Below are 23,646 nucleotides of genomic sequence, written 5' to 3'. Positions count from 1 at the left end.
ATGTTATAAAGAACTTCAGAAGGATAAAGTTGATTGGGGAGGTGTCTGATCTGCCATTTGGAATTCTCTCTCATCTGCTGTCTGTGGATCTGGTCTGCAGTTTTTACAAGTCTAACTACGCCAGGCTCCCTGAGACACAAGACACCTTGTTAACGTGGCACAAGTCAGCATCCTTTGAGGGTGTTTTTACGCTTCAGTGTTTGCATTAAAAATGGTTAGGAACCATTCTGGGCTAAAGAAAAGCTCTCAGATTTGAAACTCCTTTTAAAAAATATGATAAAGTAAGTAGTTTTATCACATACATTGATGAACATTTTTACATGGCAGATTTGACATCTGTGTAAGGGCCTGCCATGCAGGCCTGCGATGTGGGGTGGCCGCCCCAAGGACCAACCAGCCACAGATGATGCGGTATGAATCACCACGGAGTTAGGACTTTGGGGATTTTAAATAATTTGGAATCTTTGATGAAAAAGTCAGCAGAAGATGAAATCACGACTTACCATATGTAGACAAACAAACGCAGAATTCATAGTTAAGCTGTAGAGACTTGTGTAAGCGCACCCTGGCACTTGCCTTTACTAAATTTTCATTGTTCTCTATCTTTTTATCACTGGGGCTTTTTCTCCCCACCAGGCTACACTGAAAACAAACTCCATTTAACAGTAAATTGTTGTGAGGACGGAAAGGGGCGGGTTAGAAGCCCGCCCCAGTTGGCCATCGCTTCTGGCTCTCTGGAACTTCAGAGAAGGTTCCGGGGCTGCTCACACCCAACAGGTGTTCACAGGAGCAGACTCTACCGCAGGCCCACGCATTCAGGTGAGATACAAGGTTCCGTCGGCGCTGGTCCTTGGTACAGGGACGCGAAGCATCCTTCGGCACGGCACGCAATGCCCTGCGCGCCGGGCGCTGGGGGACTGGATCCGGGGCGTCCGGTTCCACCCGAAGCCGAGGCCCAGCAGCAGGCTCCCCGCCCGCCCACGCCAGCCTCCGCGCTGTCCTCCAACAGGGTCATCCTCACGGGCCGTCCAGGGGATGCTCCGAGCGCTGCACAGCCTCCGCTCGCGGACACCCGGAGGGCGCCCCCCGGCCCCACCCCTCACCCTCTCCGACGCTGCCCTCCCGCCCCCGTACTCCCTCCGTCGGTGACTGCAGTTTGTCAGATTCCACCCCCCAACAAGCTGCGTTGTCGATTATGTTATCGATCACTGCGAGTTTACAGTCGGTGGATGGAGGTCCACCGACAGCTCTGACTGCAGGGCTGGGACGTGCGGGCGCAGTGCCTTGCGTCTCGCACCCTCCTGGAGCGGAGGCCGACGGAGGGCGACGGGTCTCGGTTCAGGGTGCCGGGCAGCGGTCGGCCCGCCGCCCACGCGTGTTTCCGGCAGCGGGTGCGAGGCTGGGCCCCCCGCACACCCTGCCACCCGCCCGGCCACCTGGGAGGGCGGGGCATCCTGCGGTTCCCCCTCCAGGCGCGCGGGGGCGCTAGAGGCGGCGGCCCGGGAAAGCGGCGGGCGACGCTCTGGCCCTGGGGACGCCGACGTGCGCTGGCCCCGCGGCTTAGTGCCCTTCCCGGAAGCGCGGGGTCACGTGGCAGGCGGGCGCTGCCGTGGAGACGCGGCGCGCTCTCCGGCGGGGCTGAGGGCCGGGTTCTGGAGTCCGGTTTCGCGGGCCTTCGCGGCGCGGAGTGGCTGCAGCGGCGCGATGCTGTGCGCCCGGCGGCTGGGCGGCTTCGGGGCCGGGCTCCGGGTCCGGTGGGTCAGCACCAGCTGGTCCCCGGTGGGCGCCGCCTTCAACGTCCAGCCCCAGGGACGCCGCCTGGACCTGTTCGGCGAGCGCCGGGTGAGCGGCCCGCGGGGCCCGGGCGGGGTCGTCGGGGTCCGGGCGGCGAGCCCTCCTCGCGCGGGAGGGAGGTGTCGTTTGCCCGGGGTGACTTTGCGGGCGGCCCCCGCTCTGAGGGGCAGGTGCCGGGGGGCGGGGCGGCCCCAGGTGCTGGTCCAGCACCTGCCCAGCGAGGGCCCCAGGTGCAGTGGGCCTGAGCGCGTCCCCCGCACTCCCAGCCCTGCAGCTCAGACCCGGCCCCGGTGAGGCGCGGGCCGCGCGGTGAGCTCACCTACGGTCTCGGTGTCTTGATGCCAGGACCCGCTTCTGTCAATTAGTGTAATTAGTCTTTCCATTGGTGCCCGAAGTGCCGTCATTAATACTTTCCCAAGCTTTTCGGCTTTGTTTTTTTTCCTTTAAAACACCGAGTTGGAGAAGAGTCTGCTGTCCTCTAAGGCGGTGCAGCCCATCACGTAGATTTTTCCCGCAGAAAATCACTGACTTCGTGTGTTGTTCCTAGTTGTTTGTGTATCCACGCGGCCCGCTCGGTGTCTGGCATTCAGTAGACACTCATTATTTTTTTCTTTTTTAAAATTTATTTTATTGAAGTAGAGTTGATTTACAATGTTGTGTTAATTTCTGCTGTACAGCGAAGTGACTGTTATATACATCCCTTTTCGTATTCTTTTCCATTATGGTTTAGCCCAGGATATTGAATATAGTTCCCTGTGCTCTGCAGTAGGACCTTGTTGTTTATTCATCTTGTATATAATAGTTTGCACCTGCTAACCCCAAACTCCCAATCCTTCCCTCCTCCACCGCCCACCTCCTGAAACTCATTATTGAATGAATGACTGAATTAAAGGTGAAAGGAAGGAAAGCTTGGAAGGGATTTACCTGTGCCTGCTTTACTTTGCATTTATGGATTTTGCTCACTTTTGCATGGTTACTTTTATTTTTGCCTTTTAAATTTTTTCATTATTTCTACTATTGCCTTTCTTGGAAAGATGAGTCTGGGATATAATTACAGTGAGTCTAATAATGTGAGTTTTTCTTATTTAACTCCCAAATTTCTTTGTTTTAAAATTATTTTTGAATGAAATTTGCTACACCAACTTCCATGGGGGTAAATAACGTTGGTATTGACATAATTGGTGTGAGAACGAGCACAGCCTGTGGGTACTGAGCAAAAAGATGTGAGGGGTAAGCTTGGTTATGGGTGGATGAAATAGATCTAATTTTAGCTTTATTAATTTTTCTTTTGTACATCTTAATTTTAGGTGCTGATATCAGATTTTCAAATACGTGAATTGGTTTTTGATTAAAAAAAGAAACCCAAAGGCTTATGTAGTTTTCTAGTATTACCATAACTTGGTAGGCTGAGATTTAGAATTCCCAAGAGGAGTGAGGGGAGGTGTGCTGAGAAGTGAAAGTAAAGTCTGTAATTGAATCATACTAAATCATTGTAAAAACCAACTATATTTTTGTTCCTAATTCTGCTCTGCCGCTGCCTGTCTTTATTTTCTCCAACTTGTTAATATATTTTGAAAAGAAGTTAACAACTTCGTGCATTCCTTCTTGCAGAAACAGTGGGCCTTGTCAGGCCTGAAAGCTTTGCCTCTTGGTATTTCCCGCAATTGACGTGTTAAGCATCTCTTGATACAAAGCTGTCTACACAGTGGTCTGGCCCTGTTAATTTGCCTCATTCGTGAGTTTCCCGCCTGTGTTAGGCCCTGCGTTGGGCAGCTGGTTAAAATGGCGAAGAGCGGGGTTCCTAGTTCTTGGAGCTGGCCTCCTGCGGAGACAAGACTTTCCAATGCCAGTTGCAGTCCGCGAGCGTGGAGAACATGTGGGCTTTAGGGGTGCTTGGAGCGAGTTCAGGTTGCGGCTTTCCCACTGTTCGCTAGTGACCACGGACATGTTCGTTTAACCTGTGAAAGTGTTACCTTATCTGTAAAAAGGAGATTGATAGTTTGTGCTGTAGGATTGTGTGATTTACATGAGAGAACCTATGTAAAGTACATGGTACACTTTTGGCATGCCGTGGATGTGTAGTAAGTGTTTGTGGTTTTTGTCTGCCTTCCTGGGCGTCATAACAAGTGCGATCGAACCGGTACAAGAAGATGGTCCTTCCTTCCCATTAGATTAGTGATTTTTATCTTTATCAAGGTGTTGAAATGCTTTTGGAAGGTATAAAATTTGCTGCCAGTTTCCGCCTATGACTTGGTTTAGCCTGTTTACTGAATCTTCCTAAAATATATATGTGCTCAGAAATCAACTCACCGTCCCTGTTTTATACTTTGTGGAGTGCTTGATGCTGTGCCCTGGACCTCACTCAGTGCCGGGCAGGGTCCTGAGAACCTACTAACCTTGTTCCTGTGTCCGTGCTGTGAGACGCAGCACATATTGTCATCCCTTCATGCCTGATGAAGAAATTAGGCCGAGGAGGAGAGAGAACTCGACCAGGCTCACACAGCTGATAGTGGTTACAGCTGACATCTGTTAAATGCTTTCTGTGTGCCAGGCACTAAGATGTTTTTTTTAAAAAGTGTATCGTTTAATCCTTGCCACTTTGTGAGTTAGGTTCTGTGGTAGTAGCAGAGCTGGATTTTGAACCCATATCGTTCTATTTTTGTTTTTTATAAAATAATTAAAAATTGAAGAAAAATTACATTCTAAAACATTTTTAGTGTCATATGTGGAATGTCGCAGGGAATGTGAAAGCGATACCTGTGATGACAGGTGTCACCACGATATGAAATATCAACGAAAACCAAGATTTTGTTTATGAAGAAAGTATTTGTATTGAATACCCCCAGGTCATGTTTTTAGTTATCAATGGGAACTGTTCTTTGGGTTTCAGGGCCTGTTTGGAGTTCCTGAGCTCAGCGCCCCAGAAGGATTCCGTGTCGCCCAGGAGAAGGCCTTGAGGAAAACGGAGCAGCTGGTGGGCCGCGTGTGCTCCGCGCCGCCCGGGCCCCAGACCGTGCTCATCTTTGACGAGCTCTCGGACTCCTTGTGCAGGGTGGCCGACTTGGTAAGACGCCGGGCGTGGGCCGCAGACCACCTCTCACTTTTGCAAGTTAAGCTCAGTGTGTTAGGTTCAGTACTGGATGGTAAAGTTAGGAATGCTTGAGAGCTCTTGGGTGTAATCTGTTAAAGTGAAGTGGGCTGTTGAATGGGAAGAACGTGTAGGAAAGGTCAGATCTAGTATTCGTACTTTAACGTGTATATTTAATAAAGTAGATATGTAATATGTAATGGAAGAATGATGACGCACATGGCAAAGATTCTTCATGTGACAGAGGTTCTTCATTTATGAAAATGTCTACCAAAATCCTAGTAGAACATTTATCTGTACCTTTACAATAAAATTAATCTTATAAAAAACTAGTTTTTATAAGCCTTTTCAGGAATGTCTTTTCTGATCGAAAATAAGGTTTTGACATCAAACTGATTGTATCAAAGGCGTCTTTTCCCCACGTTTTGAAGTTGAGATAGAAGTGCCCGCAGGTCTCTCCGCCAGCTGAGACGCCCGCGGCCGAGGTGGAAGCGGGATCCCCTCGCAGCCCAGGGCGGCCGCGACATCGTAGCGGCACGCCAGTCCCCAGTCGTGGTCACGCCTGCTCCTGTCTGCACAGCTCTTGCTTCACGTTCACTCTGCACGCAGCCCCACCCTGGCCGGGCACTGGGAGTGCGGCCACGAGTGAGACAGACACAGACTCCGACCTCGTGGAGCTTATGTTCTGGTGCTGGCTGTCTTGTAGCTCTTATTGGCACTGGACCCAGGTAAGAGCTTCACCTGGATTGACTGATTGAACCTTCTGGGCATGTCTCCACCTGTCGTCGACGAGGAAAGAAAGGCACTAAGAGGTTACGTTCCCCGGCCCGTGAGTGGTGGAGCTGGGCTTCGCGTCCGGGCCGTCTGGCCGCAGAGGCCTCGCTCCCCACGCTTCCAGGGCTGCTGCCGCCCGGGCCGGATGGAACCTTACCTGGCGTGGCAGGAAGGTCGCCTCCCATCTTGTGAGAAAGTGTTTCTTTTCACAGTTATTGGGCGGTAAAATCGACTTCTCCTAAGGGATGGTGCAGGTCTGTGAACGTGGACTCTGTGCGCACGTAGCCGCCCCACGGTCAGAATGTGTAACTCTTCCGTCACCCCCAGAACGCTCCCTGTGCCTCGCGCCCACCTCGCCTCTCGCCACCTCTCACCTGTTCTCCATCCCCGTAGTTTGTCCTTTCTTAAGTGTCAGCTAAGTGGAATCATATTTCCCGACTGAGGCTGACTTTCTTCACCAGAGTGGCAGCTCCCCGTCTGTGCTTTCCTTCTTCGAGAGCCTTCTCGCTCTCAGCTTCTGCGCTGAGCCAGTAACACCTCCGCTGTCCTAGACTCACTGCTGCAAGTTTCCCAGTTGTAAAGAGATAGGCAGGGTATCCATCCTGAAGGGCTTTCCTGAGGGCTCCGGCAGTCAGCTCCTGCTTTTTCTGGGTTTGGGTTCTGCCCCTCCAGGATGTGCTCAGCGAGGGCTCGTCTTGTTGGGGGATGTGGGAGACGTACTGTCAGAAAAGAGGTTTTGAACCGTCTCTGCTTAACGGTGCCACTGAAATCTGAAAGGAAAGCGCTGGTCAGCAGATTTCACTTATTTGTAATCAAGTATTGGCTTTTGTGGTCAGAAATCCCAGAACTTACTGGCTGTTTGTTGTCTTAGCCTCTGTCTTAATTAACCGGTGTTCTAGCATTTTTTTCCACATTTCTACTTCTGCTCTTCACGAAAAGATTTTAACTTCTCTGCCCCACAGCTTGCCCTATTTTTGAAGTTTTTTATATTTATGAAGTTTGATAATATCTCATTCAAAAAGACTAGGATGTGATTTATACATGTAAATCTTTGGGTCAAAAAGCTCAAAGAATCTTCTTCCTTTTTTGAATTTTTAAGATTTTACCGACTAGTGAGATCAATACCATGTAAGGCATGAGTTTTATAAACTGGTCATTTTGTTTTGTTTTTCTTTCTTAATACAGTCCCTGTGGAACTGTATTATTTTCCTCACCACTATCACAAACGAGTTTTAAAACGTATGCTGGTGTTTTGAATTTTAATATTGATTGTAAATTGTGCACCATGCAGATGAGTAATTTATATAGCATCTTTTAAAGTTTACACAGCTCACTTTTCAGGTGCCTTAGTGCAGATGTTATCCTACTGTTACGTCAAATGTTGTATCAAACTATGGATTTATATGTTTCTACATTAAGAACTATTTGATAATAAAATTAGGACATTTTACTTTGTGGTGATTTTATTTCACGTTATAGCCGTACATGTTGTCTTCACGAGAATGAAGAAAATATGCAGTATTTTGTAGTTTCCCTGCATTTCTCTTTTGCAGTGTACTGCAGTTAACATGAAAACTAAAATCTAGAGATTTTATGAGATTTCATTAAAAAAAAATAAAGGGACTCTGGCTTAAATTCTAAGGTCAGAATAGCAGCTCTAGCCCTGCGCCAGGTGGGCTGCAGCTGGGGATTCCTATTTACTTAAAGGCAGTCCTTGTTCTCTGCACAAAGGCTGGAATGCAGTTAACGCAGCCTTGAAAGGACACCAGGTGTGAGTGTTAACTGGAAGCGCCTCCAAGCGATGTTCCATGGAGCCTGGTAGGAACACTTAGGTAGAAAGCTCCGGATTATTTGAAGCGAGAGTCTGCTCTTTTGAATGATAGAAGTAGGAAGAATTCACTTGGTTTTTACATTTGCAGGAGGGAGACTTCTCTAAAATAAAGTCAGTAAAAGTATTTTGGAATGTATTTGGAAATGAAACGGACTTGGTTCCCGGAAATAACAGAATTAATGAGTGTTCAGGAAGAAGCTGCTCCTCCCGCTGGTTTAGGAAAGTTCCAGTAATGGAAATGCTGGGTCAAGGCAAATGGCACATTTTAAAGCTCAGGTTTTCATTTTCGCCCTCAGACCCTGGAAGCAAGCTTCCCATCAAACGCCCTTTTGCTTTTGTCTCCCCTCCCTTAGGCCGATTTTGTGAAAATCGCTCACCCCGAGGCAGCATTCAGGGAGGCCGCGGAGGAAGCTTGCCGGAGCATTGGCGCCATGGTGGAGACGTACGTCTGCCCCTCCTCCCGGACCGTGCTGGGCCGCGGGGCCCCCGGGTCTGTGCCCCAGGTCGTCTGTCTGCAGGGCTTGTCCCTGCCCGGCGGGGGATGGGGCGTGGGGTCGGTGTGTGAGCCGCACGGCTGCCCCGGCCTGACTCTGGGCCGCCTCCCTGTCTGCTGTCCCTCAGTTTCCTCACTGGTCACGGGGGTGGTGGAGTGGTCCGCGTCTCAGGGCTGCTGGGAGGAGGATGAGACGGTAAATGCAAAGGGCTTGTGATGCTGGGGGCGCGCGGCGGATGCCCGGGGTCCTCGTTCTCCTCGTTGAAGGGGTCTTCAGCGTCTCGGGGGCAGCGCGAGCTGGCAGATGGCCGTGCGGTGGAATCGCTGTCGCCCTGGAGCTGTGGCCGCAGGGCGAGAGGCCAGTGTGGTCACCCCTGCCCGGTGGCCTTGCGGTCCCCTGGGGGCTGGGATTGGGGGCGTCTGGGCACATCGTAAAGGCAGTCTGGGAGCTGCGGCAGGCGCAGGCTGGGGTGAAATCGGTCACCTTAAAGGGATTCGGAGTAAATGTAAGCATGCTGGTCAGAGTAATGGGGAGGGGGCAGGGTGCCCACCAGGAGGGGGGGTCAGCCAGTGCGGGCGCCCGGCCCCCCGGCTGGAAAGACCTCGGGACCTGTGTCTCCCGGCCCAGCGGAGGCCCCTCCGTCCCCCGGGGCTCGCGTGGGGTGTACGGCTGCTGCTGGCCGGTGCCCCCGGCAGCGTTTGCCTTTTTGGGACGGTGCGTGCGAAATTCGGCTCCTTGAACGGGTAAGCTGGTCCCTGCAGACTCCAGACCCCAGCGTGCTGGAGGCGCTGGAGCCGAGGGCTGCTGGGGAGGTGAGCGAGAGCCCCGGGCCCCTGCCCGGGGCCTGCGTGCTGCGTCGGCGGACCTGGGCTCCTGGTTCCGCGGGGGGACAGCCGGCGCCACGGTCGGTAGAGAGGTGGTGTCGGAGGCTTGGCCCGCGGTCCCCCCTTGGCCGTGGAGCGCAGCTCAGCCCTTTGCTGGGACCGGGCCCTGCCCCCCGGTGGGGCGTGGGTGCTGCCGAGGGACCTGGCCGTCGTCCCCGGACAGAGCCCAGAGCCTTGCCCTCCGCCCTCCCGGGCGCTGGCTCCTTCTCCCCCGTAGCCTGAGCCGCACCCTAACTGCCCAGGGCAGCTTTGAATAGGATGCCTTCCGGTGCCGAGGAGAATCGACTGACTTTCCAGTGGTGGAAAAGCAAGCATAAAACTGGACGTATTGGTTTAGAATTAATGCCAAACACAGACTAGAATACAGCCTTTATCTCAGAGTCCTGCAACGTAGGACACGACGTGGGAGATGTGCTCAAACCTCGGACGTGGGTCCGGCCGGCCACCTCGGAACGGCTGCCCTTGGACGTGGGCGGCCGGGCGCCGAGCAGCCAGAGGAGGCGGCCGTCCGCGCTGATCTTCTCCTTCTCTGGTTCCTGAGGCCGAGCCTGTCCCCCTGCTGAGCGTTTCTCGGCGCCCGGGGCTGCCTTGGTCCCTCAGGTTCAGGGTGGCCCGTGAGCACCGTGGCGACAGAGGCCCCTCGGTTCGTATGAACCTGCAGGGGTTTGATTGTGAGCTGCCTGGGGAACCTGACCGCCCGCGAGCCCCCGAGTGGACCTGGCGGGCGGCGCTCAGCCCTTGCCCTTCCCCGAGGCACCGTGCGGCCCTGAGGGCACCGGGCCTCTGGTGCTCTCGGGAGAGGCACTCGGGAGCTGTCGGTGGTGCCTCGGGCGGGCGGGCAGTGCTGGGTGGGCCGGGCCCGAGTGCAGCCGCGGACTGTAGCCGCTGCCTCTGGGAGTGGGGGCCGTGCCCAGCGTCTCGCTGAACCCTGGGGGCCGCCAAGGGTCTCACCCTTTCAGACCAAGGGCACGGTAGCTGGGGCCCACGTGGCTGCAGGGTGCGGCTCCGAAGCCTGTGCCTTCCAGCTGTCCCCGGTGTGGACCCGCCGCTCCCCCGGGGGAGCCGAGGCAGCCCAGGCCCGGCGCCCAGTCAGGACTGCGGGTCTTTGCCTCTGACCCTCCCCGCCCGTCCCCGCTCCTCTCCTGTTAGAGAAGCCATGGTCCTCGGCACGTTGCTGACACGCTGGTTCTCGATGGAAGTGGGGTCACGTCCTGTCTGCCCTTCTGTCCCCAGCTGTGAACTGTGGCTTTAAGTTTGTGCTTTTTCTTTCCGGGACAGTTAGTACTAACACGCTTCCCGTCCCTCACTAGCTGCGGTTATGCCATTCCTGGTCCAAAGGAAGAAACAAAACAATACCCCAGACCTTTGGCCTCTGGCTGTGTGGATGCTGGAACTTGACACCATTCTCTTCACGTAAAGCAAAAAAAGAAGGTACTAGAAAATCATTTAACTTTTTTTATTTGTAATTTTTCTAGGTTGAACACAAATGTGGAATTATATCAAAGTCTGCAAAAACTATTAGCTGATAAAAAACTTGTGGATTCCCTTGATCCAGAAACCAGGTACTGCTTCCTTTGCTTTCATCGCGGTTGTGACTGTGGAGCTGAGCTTGAAAGCCATCCCCTCGGCGTCCCTGCACTCACGGCCCCTCTGTCCGGACGGTTTCTCCCCAGGCGACGAGTCCCGCGCCCTCCTTGGACGCCACTCAGACGGTGTCTCCTCCGAGAGCTCTGTGCCTGTCTCACCCCGGCCTCCTGCCCAGCTCCGCTTCTCTCAGTCCTCCCGCTCCCAGCCTTCTCTCCTCTGCCTGTTTGTCGGCTCAGCTTCCCCACCCACTGGACGGGAAGCTCCTCGAGGGCAGGGCCTGGTCTGATTTGTTCACTGCTGCATCTCAGCACCCCACAGCCGCGGCCTGCAGCAGGGCCCTCTCCAGGGAATGGATTCCTGTGAGCAGTTGGCGGTGCCATTTAGCTGCATTCCTAAAGTTCCGTCATTGCTGCAGCAGGAGCTGAAAGCAGAGTGGTTTTATTTAACTGGTGGATGTCAAGATCCTTGAAATGGTTGGCTTTGGTTCATACCATTTATGATTCTGAATTGAAAAGACCTCATTCTAACTCAGTGCACAAATATATTTGATACAGGACTGTGGATATTATATTTCTTTGCTCAGATTTATTTGTTTATGAAACGTGGTAGAGTTTGTCGTTAACCCGCCTATATGTTATTTGTGTCATGGCACAGAGACGAATGTCTTTTCCTGCCTTCTTGCATTTGTTTATCTCCTTTTTCTTTATGGGGTGCTTACTTGGCCCCGTCTGCTTCCTCCTCTCTTGTCTGTCTCCGTACGTGGCCTGTGACCCCAAGTGAAGCCCTGCCCGCAGGGATCAGTCAGTGGTGGTGTCTCATGTTGATCTGGTGTAGGAATGACCACGCCGTGTGAGAAGCAGGGAGGGGTTGTCTTCACCTGTCTGCCTGTAAGCAGTTACCTGTGCTCCTGTTTCAGTTCATTGATCCTGATGCTCAGGATATGGGTAAAGCTGGCTGTACAATCACAGCAATGGGTCTTATTATAATTTTAGGTTTGAGCATTATTACCTTCGTTAGCAAAATGAGTAAAAGTTGAATGCCTGCTAATTGTGCTGGATTTATACTGAGCTGCTGCTGACTTTGAGTAACAACAGGTTGTTCATGATCTGACTTTACTACAGATTTGCTTTCCCATATTTAATGTATAAAAATGGAAGTAGACTGGCAGACCATTTGAGGTACAAAGGACTTGTGCTAATTGGACATGTACCACATTTCTAGATGTTACTAAGATGCCAATAGGATTTTTATTTTTATTTTAAAAAGTATTTATTTTTTATTTATTTCTGGCTGCATTGGGTCTTTGTTGCTGCGCGTGGGCTTTTCTGTAGTTGCGGCGAGGGGGGGCTACTCTTCGTTGCGGTGCACGGGCTTCTCATTGCGGTGGCTTCTCTTTTTGCGGAGCACGGGCTCTAGGCACGCGGGCTTCAGTAGTTGTGGCACGTGGGCTCAGTAGTTGTGGCGCGCGGGCTCTAGAGTGCAGGCTCAGTAGTTGTGGCGCACGGGCTTAGTTGCTCTGTGGCACGTGGGATCTTCCTGGACCAGGGCTCGAACCCGTGTCCCCTGCATTGGCAGGCAGATTCTTAACCACTGCGCCACCAGAGAAGCCCAGGATTTTTAAACTAACAGAATGATAAACACATTGGGAAAAATAATCTGGGTAGAAGATCAATATTCTGGAAAGGAAAGGTTACGTGTGAGTGGAAGGAAACAAGAATTGGAAGTGATAATTATCAAACTGTCATGGCACTTGTATATCATCAGGAGTGTTGACTGGAACCCAGGAAGCACCTTGCATATGGTGAAGGAGAAGTCAATGGCTAAAACAAAGTATTAGAGATTTAATACATTACTTTGTCATGAGAAGATGACGTATAGAAGAAATGCCATCATCATCATATTCTTAGGTGCATTCCTCGGAATACTAGTTTTGTGAGATATTAGAAAGTATTCCCAGAAGGGTCCCATTGATCAGTAAGTTTGGAAATCAGACATATTAATGAATTTTCCTCTCTTGGAGAATTTCAGTGTATTAGAGTCTCTGGGAAGCCCAGCCATAAAGAAACCTGTTTCACTTGGGGTTTTCCAGAACCATCAAGAGCTTTCTTGTTTGCTAAGAATATAACAAACACACTCCAGAAAATATAATGGAGGGAAAGTCCCAGTCACAAGAGCAGCAAAGCTGTGATACAGCTTGGAGTACCCTCAGGAGGGCAAAGTGCAGAACCTCCACATGCACACCCCCCACCCAAGGCATGAAAGATGATATTTAAATGGTGCAGCATGCTGTATTCTTAGATTAGAAAAAGAAAACTCAGTGGTCTCTACTGGTCTGTAAGTTTGATGTTATCCATTCTACATCTAAAGATTTTTGTTGTTGTTATTTAAAATGATTTTGAAGTCATAAACAGTAAATATACCAGAATAGGCAGGAAAGATCTGGTAAAGAAAAAATGCTACAGAGGGATTTGTACCAGATAGTAAGACATATTATAAAAATACCGTATTTAAAAGAGCATTAAGAGCATTATACTTCGGCCAGAAGGTCAATGAGAGAATAGAGAAATTTCAGACACAGACACAAATGTCTGTGTGACTGTATTTAACACAGGATAGAAGTATCGTTTCTCATCAGTAGGGAAAGGCTTGGTTTTCAGTCGATGATGTTAGGCCAATGGAAAAGTAAATTAATTTAAGATTTAAATATCTTTTAAAAAGAAATCCTAGAAGTATTGATAACTTGGAATGTGGAAGGTCTTTCTTCAGAGGATACCAAAACCAGAGCACAAAAGGGGAGACTGATTTGATCGTATACAAATTGCAGGCTTTGGTCTGGCAGAGCCCTTCCACATTCAGTCAGAATAAACAGTGGGACAGATGTTACTTACATGATGAAGGTTAATATAGTTATTATGTTTAGAGGTGTTACCAATTACCGAAAAAGAAAAAAAGCGAACCCTCTTATAGAAAAATGGGTAAAGGATTCTCTTCCTGAAACTCTTATTTCACAAAGTAAGGAATGGCAACATATGGCTGTTGAACGTGTAACAGTGTGTAGTGTGACACTGGTACTAAGTGGGATGTCATGGCTGGAGATGGGTCTCCAGAGTTAGAGGCCTTGGCTGGATATTGGTTCCCCAGCTCTCCAGGCCTTAGTTTTCTCCTCTGTGCCACCAGGGAAGCCCTAAAAGCCATGCTTTTGAAGAATATTTAAAGATACAGAGAACTGTTCAATGTTTGTGATATAATTTTACAAGAAAAAGCAAGATACAAAAGTCTGTGTAGTTGTATCCCAGCGGGAGTCCTGGTGTAACACGTTGAAAGTGGATTGGATAGAAGCTGGGGGATGTGGTATCAGCCACAGTTGGTTGCCATGGAGATAGTATCTTCACAAGACCAAAGATGCACCTCAGACTGTGCTTCTGAGGATAAGGGTCTTGTTGGGTGTCCCCCCAGACCACCTAGCCTGGCCCCCGGGGACAGTGGCTGTTTCAGAGCCCAGGAATCAAGTTACTGCTCCTTAAGTCCACGCAGAAAGTCAGCAAACTTTTTCAAGTACCTACTATGTGCTGGGCACCAAGCTGCTTTCTGGAACCTATCTTATTTAATGAAGCATGTTCTTCATAGCCTTAAGAGAAAGAAGAAAGAAAAAGTCGTATGTTGGAAGGAAATACAAGAATTTTAATAGTGGTTATCTTTGGTAGGATTAGTGATTTTAGTTTTTTCATGCATTTCTACAGTAAAGCTGTTACATGATAAACCTATGTTATGTAACACGATAAAATTATATTACCCAGTAAATTCCCACCCCTAGTTGATCCCCCCGCCGTCTTTCTTTTCTCTTATTAGAACAAACAGAAACCACCTTTGCTGGAAGAGAGGAGGGGTGTGTTCTAGGTTGACTGTTGAGGATGGGAGATGGATGGGAGACAGAGATGACGAGGACAGTCTGGGGCTTGAGTGGAGCCCTTTACATTATTTAAGAAAGAAGGTCTGTTGAAGTTTCAGAAATTTAGAAGAACTTAAATTCTGTTCATTCAGTATATTGGCACAATAATCAGGAAGATGAATATATCCATTATAAAAAGTCAAGAAAAGCAGGAGAATAGATCATATATTTGGATAACTTAATTCCAGAAAAAAGTAGTTTTAAAAAAATACTACTGGGACTTCCCTGGTGGTGCAGTGGTTAAGAATGCACCTGCCCATGCAGGGGACGTGGGTTCGAGCCCTGGTCCGGGAAGATCACACATGCCGCGGAGCAGCTAAGCCCATGCGCCACAACTACTGAGTCTGTGCTCTAGAGCCCACGTGCCACAACTACTGAGCCCGTGTGCCACAACTACTGAAGCCCAAGCGCCTAGAGCCCGTGCTCCGCAACAAGAGAAGCCACTGCAGTGAGAAGCCTGTGCACCGTGACGAAGAGTAGCCCCCGCTCACTGCAACTAGAGAAAGCCCACATGCAGCAACGAAGACCCAATGCAGCCAAAACAAAACAAAACAAAACAAACAAACAAAGAAAAAAACTAATGAAAGCAAGGAGTGTTAGTTACACTTGAGCTCGGTTCCCAGCATGCAGCAGGGTTAAGAAGGAAGAAAACAGTTCTCCTTAGCCCAGAGATTCCACTTACGGTACAGCATCAGAGAATTTACTGTTCTAAGTGGCTGCCACTAGTTGGAAGCAAAACTGAAAATCTCATGCAGAAAGCCTTTGAAAAACTGTCCAAGTATAAACTGTTTTATGTTTTTAATTATTGGGATTTGGATGGAGTTGAAATAATCAGTCATCACGGTGGCATTCACAGGTTTGCCCTCTGTGAATAAAAGAATAAGCTCCTACATGAACTGCTAATCGTAATTGTTTTTCATGTTCTGCAATACCTATACGGGCTTATTTCAACGTTGGTTGAAGCTGGGTTTTGTTCCCTCTTTGTCTGCTATGCTTCAGCTTCCCATAAAGCATTTATAACCCAGCAGTGAAGTCTCCTGCCACATGACTTGGCATCATATGGCCTCAACACAACCATTAAAACATTTCTGTGTTTGCCCAACATTTAAGCTTGTGGAGTGGAAATCATGAACGCTATTGGAGCCCGTAGCAGAGGCCCCAGATTTGGTCGGAGGTGGGGGACAGTGTTTAGAGACCTCACCGTGGCGGATAGGGTGTCTCACGACGCAGGGACTTCGGACATGAGGAGGGCCTTCCTGCAGGTGGCGGACTTGGGGCACGGTGGCCCGTTCAGCGTGATGGCAGTACGTTCTGGACTAGGATGATGGTGGTAGAGAAGCTTAGAGGGCTCAATTTGGCTGATTGCCCTCCCACCCCCCAGTAAACAGCTACTATTTGCTGAGCTGTTTTCATATGCCAGTAAATTTGTGATATGCAGTTATACATGACTTACATTTTAGTAATACTGACAGAAGCGCTGTGAGGTACACCTCTGCTTCCTGGTCCCCCGATGTTTATCAGTCACATCTACTTACGAGTGATGGTAGATCATTGTCTCCTGGGCATCAGGGACCATGTTTCCACCCTAATAGATCTGAAGAGCTGTGTGTCCCAGCCCATGCCTTTGTGGCCCAGCATGGTAATGTCTTGTTTCCAGGTCACACAGGTTTTTCTTTCATTTAGTATGTTACGAGTTCAGTATTTTTTTTTTTTAAAGAATAGGTGGATGCTTTCCTGTTTTAAAAATTTGTTTATTTTGTTTATTTTTGACCACGTTGGGTCTTTGTTGCTGCGCGCAGGCTTTCTCTAGTTGTGGCGAGCGGGGGCTGCTCTTCTTTGTGGTGCGCGGGCTTCTCATTGTGGTAGCTTCTCTTGTTGCGGAGCACAGGCTCTAGGCGCGCGGGATTCAGTAGTTGTGGCATGCGGGCTCAGTAGTTGTGGCTCGCGGACTCTAGAGCGCAGGCTCAGTAGTTGTGGCACCTGGGCTTAGTTGCTCCACGGCATGTAGGATCTTCCTGGACTAGGGATTGAACCTGTGTCTCCTGCATTGGCAGGTGGATTCATAACCACTGCGCCACCAGGGAAGCCCACGAGTTCAGTATTTTGATTCCCCTGGTCCCTAATGGGAAAGTAAATCATCTTAAATTAGCTTATAACTAAAAAGGGAAAGATGGGGACTTCACTGGTGGTGCAGTGGTTAAGAATCCGCCTGCCTGTGCAGGGAACACAAGTTCGATCCCTGGTCCAGGAAGATCCCACATGCAATGGAGCAACTAAGCCCGTGCACCACAGCTACTGAGTCTGCGAGCCACAAGTACTGAGCCCGCGCACCTGATGGTCTTTGAACTCCCTAAGCACTTTATTTGTACCCCTGTTAGGAAACTTATTATTTCTTTTGCCTTGTGTTCGTTCATTGAAACAGTACTTATCCCCGTCTGGGCCACGCCTCATGGGTGAGCAGAGTATCGTTCTGTTCAGTACACATGCTGAGTAGGAAATGTGTTACAGTTATGCATGCACACCTTCATGCAGAGTTCAGGCAGCATGTGTGTGTCCCACAAGGACTTAATTTGGTGCGTTGTGTATGGTTTGCAGCAGATATTCTTGAAGGAAAGACAGTTGAAAAGATGTCCATTTTTTCCTTTCTAGAAAAAAGCAGAAAATTTGGCCTTGTTGGAGTAATTGTCATTCATTGTCAGTTTAAGGCTTGTTGTATAGTTAGCACGGTGTATCTGATACCAAATCATCCATAGGAGAGCTTAAAACCCAGTCAGTCAGCCAGCTGTTTTGCCTGACTTCTAAGATGTTAAGCTTCTGGTTTCAAGCAAACAAACTGTGTGTGTGTGTGTGTGTGTGTGTGTGTGTGTGTGTGTGTGTGTGTGTGTGTGTGTGTGTGTGTGTGTGTGTGTGTGTGGAAACATCTGGCTTTTGGGCAGTAAGGTTGAAAAAGATGGATTTATTTTGCAAAAAACTGATTTTTGTTCATAATTATTATTACCTGTTCTAACCTGGCACCTATTTTATTTACAGGCGAGTGGCCGAACTGTTTATGTTTGATTTTGAAATCAGTGGAATCCATCTAGACAGAGAAAAGGTAACTTTGTTTTTTGGCTCCTCTTGTTTTACTGATATCTAGTTGGTATATTGTTGATGCGGTTCTTGTATGTTGCTTGAATTTCCATATTATAAAGACACCTAGGTCGTTTATGTTATGAAATTCTTCTGTAAGTTGTATTTGAACATAGCGCTCTCTGGAGGTTGGCCTGTCACCCAAGATAATTCAGAGTTAAGAAATGACTTGAGACAGTTGGGGCGTTTTAGGTGTCATGGAAGTGGGATGAGATGGGCCGTATCAGGAAGACCAGCTAGTGAGTAGGAAAGCTGGCACTGTTGAAGATTAGGGTCTGGTTGCAGAAGTACAGGAAGTATTGTTGAGACCCAGTGCAGGTGTGTTTGTTGATGTAATAACTATCTTGGACAGACCCCCATAGTTTCATTCTGAAAGCAGTAAGCATGGGTTATACAGTGTTGAAACTGGGATGAGAGGGGCCTTCTTTGTCCAGACCCCTGATTTTACAGGTGTGGGAACAAGGCAAAGTGATCTGTTCAAGTTCCCATCCTTTGTCCTCAGGATCTCTCACCCTGGCCACTGCTCTTCTAGAACATGACATCCCAATGAATGCTTATTCACTTCAGTATTAAGCTCAGGGCTGGAAGAATGGGATGGCTCAACCAGCACCCAAAGAGCTGCCTGCTCCAGTGTCTCACCCTGCCTGCCTGTAGCCTAGACTGTTACGGTGCTGCTTTCTTTTTTAGATAAATATGTTTCTCCTGATAAATATACGATAAAGCCACTTACCTATTAACAGAGTTTGGTTTATCAAAGTGTCTTGGAAAGTAGAAGGCAGGGTATTGAGAATACGTGTCACATACATAGATGCTATCATTTTGGTTGGTGCTGAGCGTGAGTAATTCTGAGGCCGCTCACATGTCTGTGTGCTTATGTGGCCTTAAGGGCTCAGCACGTGACTCCTGGCCTAACCCAGCAGTCCCCAAGGCTAATAGGCTCTACTGCAAACTCAGATTGCCTGAAATGGACACATTTGCCCCTTTCCAGACCAGTTTGTTATTAATACTTCTCTGTACCAATAATGCCACCATTCTCTGAGTCACCCAAATACAATTTTGGAGTCAGTTTGCATTTTTTCCATTCTCAGTGCTCTCACATCTCAGTGACCAAGTCCTTGGATTGTTTCTGTAGGGCTTCACTTGCATCTGTCTGCATCCCCAAAACAACTCACCTTGATCCTTATCACCAAATACCTGGGCCATCCTAAAAGCCATTGTCTTCCTACACCCATTATAAGTAACAGTGATTAAGCATTTGCTCTTTAAATCACATATTTCTCATCAGATCTTCATAACAGCTTTGAGGCTGGTACTACTACTATTCCTGTTGCATGGGTGAAGACGCTGAGGCACCTAGAGGTCATGTGATTTCCCCAAGGTCACAGAGCTTGTAGGTGGAGGAGGCTATTACATAAGCCAGGCCGACTCCAGGGCCTGCCCAGCTGCCCTGCTGCAGGCCTTCTGGCGGTCAGTCTAACCTGTCTGTGACCATTGGAGTACTTTCCTTAAAGCGCTGATTCAATTGTTACACTCCACCCAGAACCTTCCAGTGCCTTCCCATTGCCTATTGAAAGAGTATAAATGGCAATTAATACGTAGAATCCCCAGCTCTCCCTGCCCCTACCCCCGTGTTACTCATGGCACTGCCCTCCCTGCTCTGGTCCTCTGTCCCCTCTGGGTTTGCCTGTCTGAAATCCCCATTAAGCCTTCATCTTCAGGCCATGGTGTTTGCAAAGCTGTTCTCAACCCCCCAGGTGGAATTTTGTATTCATCCAAACTCACATTTTACTTATTTCACACATATGGCATTTATCTTTAGGTTGTTATTACCGCGTTGCTTATCTAAATCACAGGCCTCTCAAGGACAGGGAGTGTGGGTTCTCGCTTTTCATGCACAGGAGTTTTAGACTCAATAAAATAATGAATGTGTGAGAATCATAGCGATGCTCACTAACATTAATCAGATTCGATATTTTCATGAGGAAGTTTGCTATTAGAGAATCTGGGAGAATAGTTTTATTATTTTGTAGAATCTTCATGAAAGATGTTTTTGAAACTTTATTAAAAAGTAACATGTCAGGTTAAGGTCAGCTTCACCAGCACTGACTTTGCTGCTTTTATCGAATGTGTGTTCTTAATAGGACAGCTGCCCCTCCTAGCAGGTAACTCCCTGCGAGCCCACCCACATTGAAGATGCAGTAACGTAAACCTGCTGAACTCCTGTGTTGTCACTTCAGTGTCTGTTGTCAGAGGTGCTCCACTAGGACAGGGGGCAAGGGAGACATAGCACACTTTAAGAGAGCTTGAAATGAAGCCACTAACATAACCTACAAACCGTAAAGGCCTACGTTCTTTCTAGGTTATTCCTTACTTACAGGGTCTCGTGAATATAATTAAAAATTAAAGGAAGTGTGTTCTTCAGCAATCATTTAATAAATACAATAATTTCATAGCATTCTTAGAGCTCTGAGTACCGCATGTTTAATTATGTCCAAATGATGAAATGATATACTTAGCAGACTGTTGGTGAAGTTGGGAAATAAACAGTTTTTATTTTTCCAGGGATTGTAACAGGTGATAAACTCCTTGAAATAACTAATTTTATCACTTTTTTTTTTTTTTTTTTTAAGTAGTAAAAGCTTTGAGGAAAGTTTTTGGAACTATAGTATAATTTCCAGATGTCTTTCTTTTTTGTTATTCCACTGGTCACCATTAGGGGGTGACAAATGGCCATATCAGAAACAAAATAGGCAAAGAGAAGTCTGGATGATAAAGATGTAGGAGTATCTGAAAACTTATTTTTCCTATGAAGTTTGAATTTTCTGTATTGAAATTTTTTGTTATTAAAATACACTAAGTTTTTTCCAGCAGCTTATCAAGGGTACATCTGCATCATACATAGTTATCTTTTAAAAAATACTAGTGCTGCCTAATCATTTTTTAGGGTCATAGCGTAGTTTAGAACCTGTTAATAGCTATTGACCCCCTTGCCGGGAAGTTTGCCTGTGATTTCACCTGAAGCCTGTCCTGAGCCCAGGTCTGGATGCCTGTGTAGTTTTCCTGTAACAAGTGCCTGAAAATACACCCCTTGTCCCCAGGAGGACCTGACCAGTTATGTGGACCTCAGTTTTAAGTTTCATCCCAAATATTTGTGGCGCCCCTTTGATGGCACAGGTATTCTCAGGAGATGGTGTCCTAGGGGTGTGACTGACGAGAAAACCCACCCCATTCTGTCACTGTCACTGACGGCCTGAGGCCTGATGGTGCCAGCCGTGGGGCTGGGGGATGCGGTCCTGCCCCAGCAGCCCCGACTCCAGCCCTCCTCGCCTCTCTGCTGCTGTCCTGCTGTAACCCCGCAAGTGGGTGCCCAGCAGAGCTTCGGAAGTGCCCCTTCGCTGCACTTCAGCGAAGAACTGCGTTAATTATACCTTCCTTCCCCTGCCCTTGTACCTGATCTTTTAAGACTGAGAATATTTTCTAATCTGCCCTTCAAATACTTCATGTTTTTAGTCTCAAAATACTTCTAAGTATCATATCAAATAGATTCAACTACTCCCTAGCTCACTTAACTAAGAGGTTTTCAGGGCCAGGGGAGGACCTGTACTTCCCAATATTGTTAATTTCACAGATGCGTTGTATAACCCAGACTTCGAATAGAACTCTAGAAGTTACATACGTCTTAAAGCCTAGAAGCACTAAAAAACCGTAAGGATAACTTTTTGGTCAGGATATTAAATATCTGTCAAAAGTAGAGTTAACATTTGTAGTACATTACTGTGTATTAAACATTTATGATACAAATTATATTCAGTATTCATTTTATCACATAATATATTTAGTATCTTATTAAATTATAATTCAGCTATATATGTTGATTTGCTGTCTTCATAGATTACCTATTAAGTTAGTTGTGAAATATTACTTAAATAACTTTTATTACTGCCCCCACGTGCAGCGTAAAAGAGCGGTGGACCTGAACGTTAAAATCTTGGATCTGAGCAGCGCGTTTCTCATGGGAACCCACCTTCCCAGCAGGATTGAGAAGCATCTCCTGCCGGAACACATTCGGCATCACTTCGAGCTGGCCGGGGACCACGTGCTGGTGGATGGTCTGCGTGCAGAAGTGCCGGATGACTTGGTACGTGCGCTCCATCCTCCGTGCAGTTTGGTCCCCATACTGGGGCCACGTCTGTTGTGACCCCCAAATTTAGTGATAAGATAGTCACACCTTTAAAAATACGTTAGTGTCACTGAGCGCTAAAAGTTGAACTGGGGGTGATTAATTCTGTAAATGCTTTGAATAATGAAAATGGTTTGATTACTCCTATATCATAAAGGGCTCCTCATTTTCAAAGTATGATGAACAGCAGCAGTGATGGCCATTCTAGGGACTCAGACTTTAATGCAGGTAGTTTGCACGTCACCTGGTTAAAGGGGCTTCATGGCACGTGTGTTGGCTAAAATTTGTGCCACCCTGCCCCATAGTAGAGAACCCAGTCGAGTATGATGTGTCTCCCATACCAGTGATGAATCCAGAAGCTTTATTCACCTTGTGGAGACCATTATTCTAAAGCGTTGCTCGCCTGCAGAACAAAGTGGGGGAGGTACCCTATATTATTATGGTGTAGGACTTTGTACCGTGTACGGATGTCTTTTACCTTTCACTTTCTAAACATAGGTGCGAGAAGCCGCTTATAAAATTTTTCTTTATCCCAATGCTGGTCAATTGAAATGTTTAGAAGAATTGCTCAGCAACAGAGATCTTCTGGCAAAGTTAGTGGGGTATTCTACATATTCCCACAGAGCTCTCCAAGGAACAATGGCTAAAAATCCAGGTAAGCCTGTTTATCCAACTTTAAGGACAAAGTAGAGTTTTTATGAAGCTGAACTTATGATTTTAAATAGCTATAAATTACTGTTCTATTTTTCATATAATCAGAGACCAGTTACTGAGATTTCTGCTTCTTTATTAGGAAGAAGTTTTATTAATTTATTTTATTTTTGGCTGTGTTGGGTCTTCGTTTCTGTGCGAGGGCTTTCTCTAGTTGCGGCGAGCGGGGCCACTCTTCATCGTGGTGCGCGGGCCTCTCACTATCGCGGCCTCTCTTGTTGCGGAGCACAGGCTCCAGACGCGCAGGCTCAGTAGTTGTGGCGCACGGGCTTAGTTGCTCCGCGGCATGTGGGATCTTCCCAGACCAGGGCTCAAACCCGTGTCCCCTGCATTGGCAGGCAGATTCTCAACCACCGCGCCACCAGGGAAGCTCGGAAGAAGTTTTAAATAGAGCTAATAGTTTGGAATGTATTCTGCCCGACCTATGTATTTTATGTGCGCATTGAGAGCACATCATACTTAAAATTTCACTGATGGTGATTTGAATTGTTTTCCTTTTAACTCAGCTGGTTTCTGTGCTGAGCCTGACCAGATTGGTTAGAATTAGTGTCAGAGGGAATATTTCTGCTGAAGTCAAGGTTCAGGGTAGGCCGGGTCATGTAAAAACCCCTCCTTTCAGAGAGAAGGGGGCTGCTTTGCAAAGTTGGTGCTGGGGCGGGCCTGGGGGGAGCATCTCTCCTGGGTTTGCTCCGTTCAGTTCTCTACGATTTATGATGTATAAGGGAAAATGTTTTGCAGTGAAAACGATACAAATGTATATAGCATATCGTTCAAAGGTGTGTAGTAGATTACAGTTACATTTTAGACACTGAGTCCAGGGTAGGGTGGCCTCGGTGGTGGGGCTGTTCAGACCCAGGTGTATCTTAGGGGTTGGGTTTGCATGCCTCGGTGACGGGCCGAGTGGGAGGGGCAGACGGCCGTGGACACCCGGGGCCTCTGGCCGTGCGTCGGGACGGACGTGCCGATCGCGGGGTCGGGGGACACTGGGAGGGGCTCTGCGGGAAGGGTCACCCTGGCTCTGTGCTGTCTCTGCCCCTCCCGTGTTCCCTGCGGTGTCCGCAGCTCCTCGGAGGTCTTGTTGAAGCCAGACCGCCTTGTTTCTCTCTGTCTCGGGCACGCCGCCCCTGGCCTGGCCTCACCCCCCGTCAGCCGTGGGCACGTCTCCCTCGCTCGAGGCCTGCTTGCTGCCTGCGTGTCTGTCTGTCAAAATCCTCTCCAGGGTGTC

The 23,646-nt window shown here is 48.3% G+C and overlaps 1 protein-coding gene across 1 annotated transcript in view; it reads left to right on the top strand.

The window, feature by feature from the left end:
- Positions 1 to 1,281: 1,281 nt before the first annotated feature.
- The window catches only part of LOC118884252 (mitochondrial intermediate peptidase), a 140,913-nt gene continuing 118,548 nt past the window's right edge, over positions 1,282 to 23,646 (top strand). The window contains exons 1-7 of the mRNA XM_036831773.1: positions 1,282 to 1,842; positions 4,685 to 4,858; positions 7,841 to 7,929; positions 10,341 to 10,427; positions 17,432 to 17,495; positions 21,486 to 21,668; positions 22,209 to 22,365. Of these exons, the coding sequence (XP_036687668.1) occupies positions 1,705 to 1,842; positions 4,685 to 4,858; positions 7,841 to 7,929; positions 10,341 to 10,427; positions 17,432 to 17,495; positions 21,486 to 21,668; positions 22,209 to 22,365 (892 nt within the window). The 5' untranslated portion in view covers positions 1,282 to 1,704. The remainder of the gene's footprint in view (positions 1,843 to 4,684; positions 4,859 to 7,840; positions 7,930 to 10,340; positions 10,428 to 17,431; positions 17,496 to 21,485; positions 21,669 to 22,208; positions 22,366 to 23,646) is intronic.

This window comes from Balaenoptera musculus, chromosome 18 (assembly GCF_009873245.2).
Source record: "Balaenoptera musculus isolate JJ_BM4_2016_0621 chromosome 18, mBalMus1.pri.v3, whole genome shotgun sequence".
Taxonomy (NCBI): domain Eukaryota; kingdom Metazoa; phylum Chordata; class Mammalia; order Artiodactyla; family Balaenopteridae; genus Balaenoptera; species Balaenoptera musculus.
Note: the sequence above shows the minus strand (reverse complement) of the source record. Positions and strands in the feature narration are given on the sequence as shown.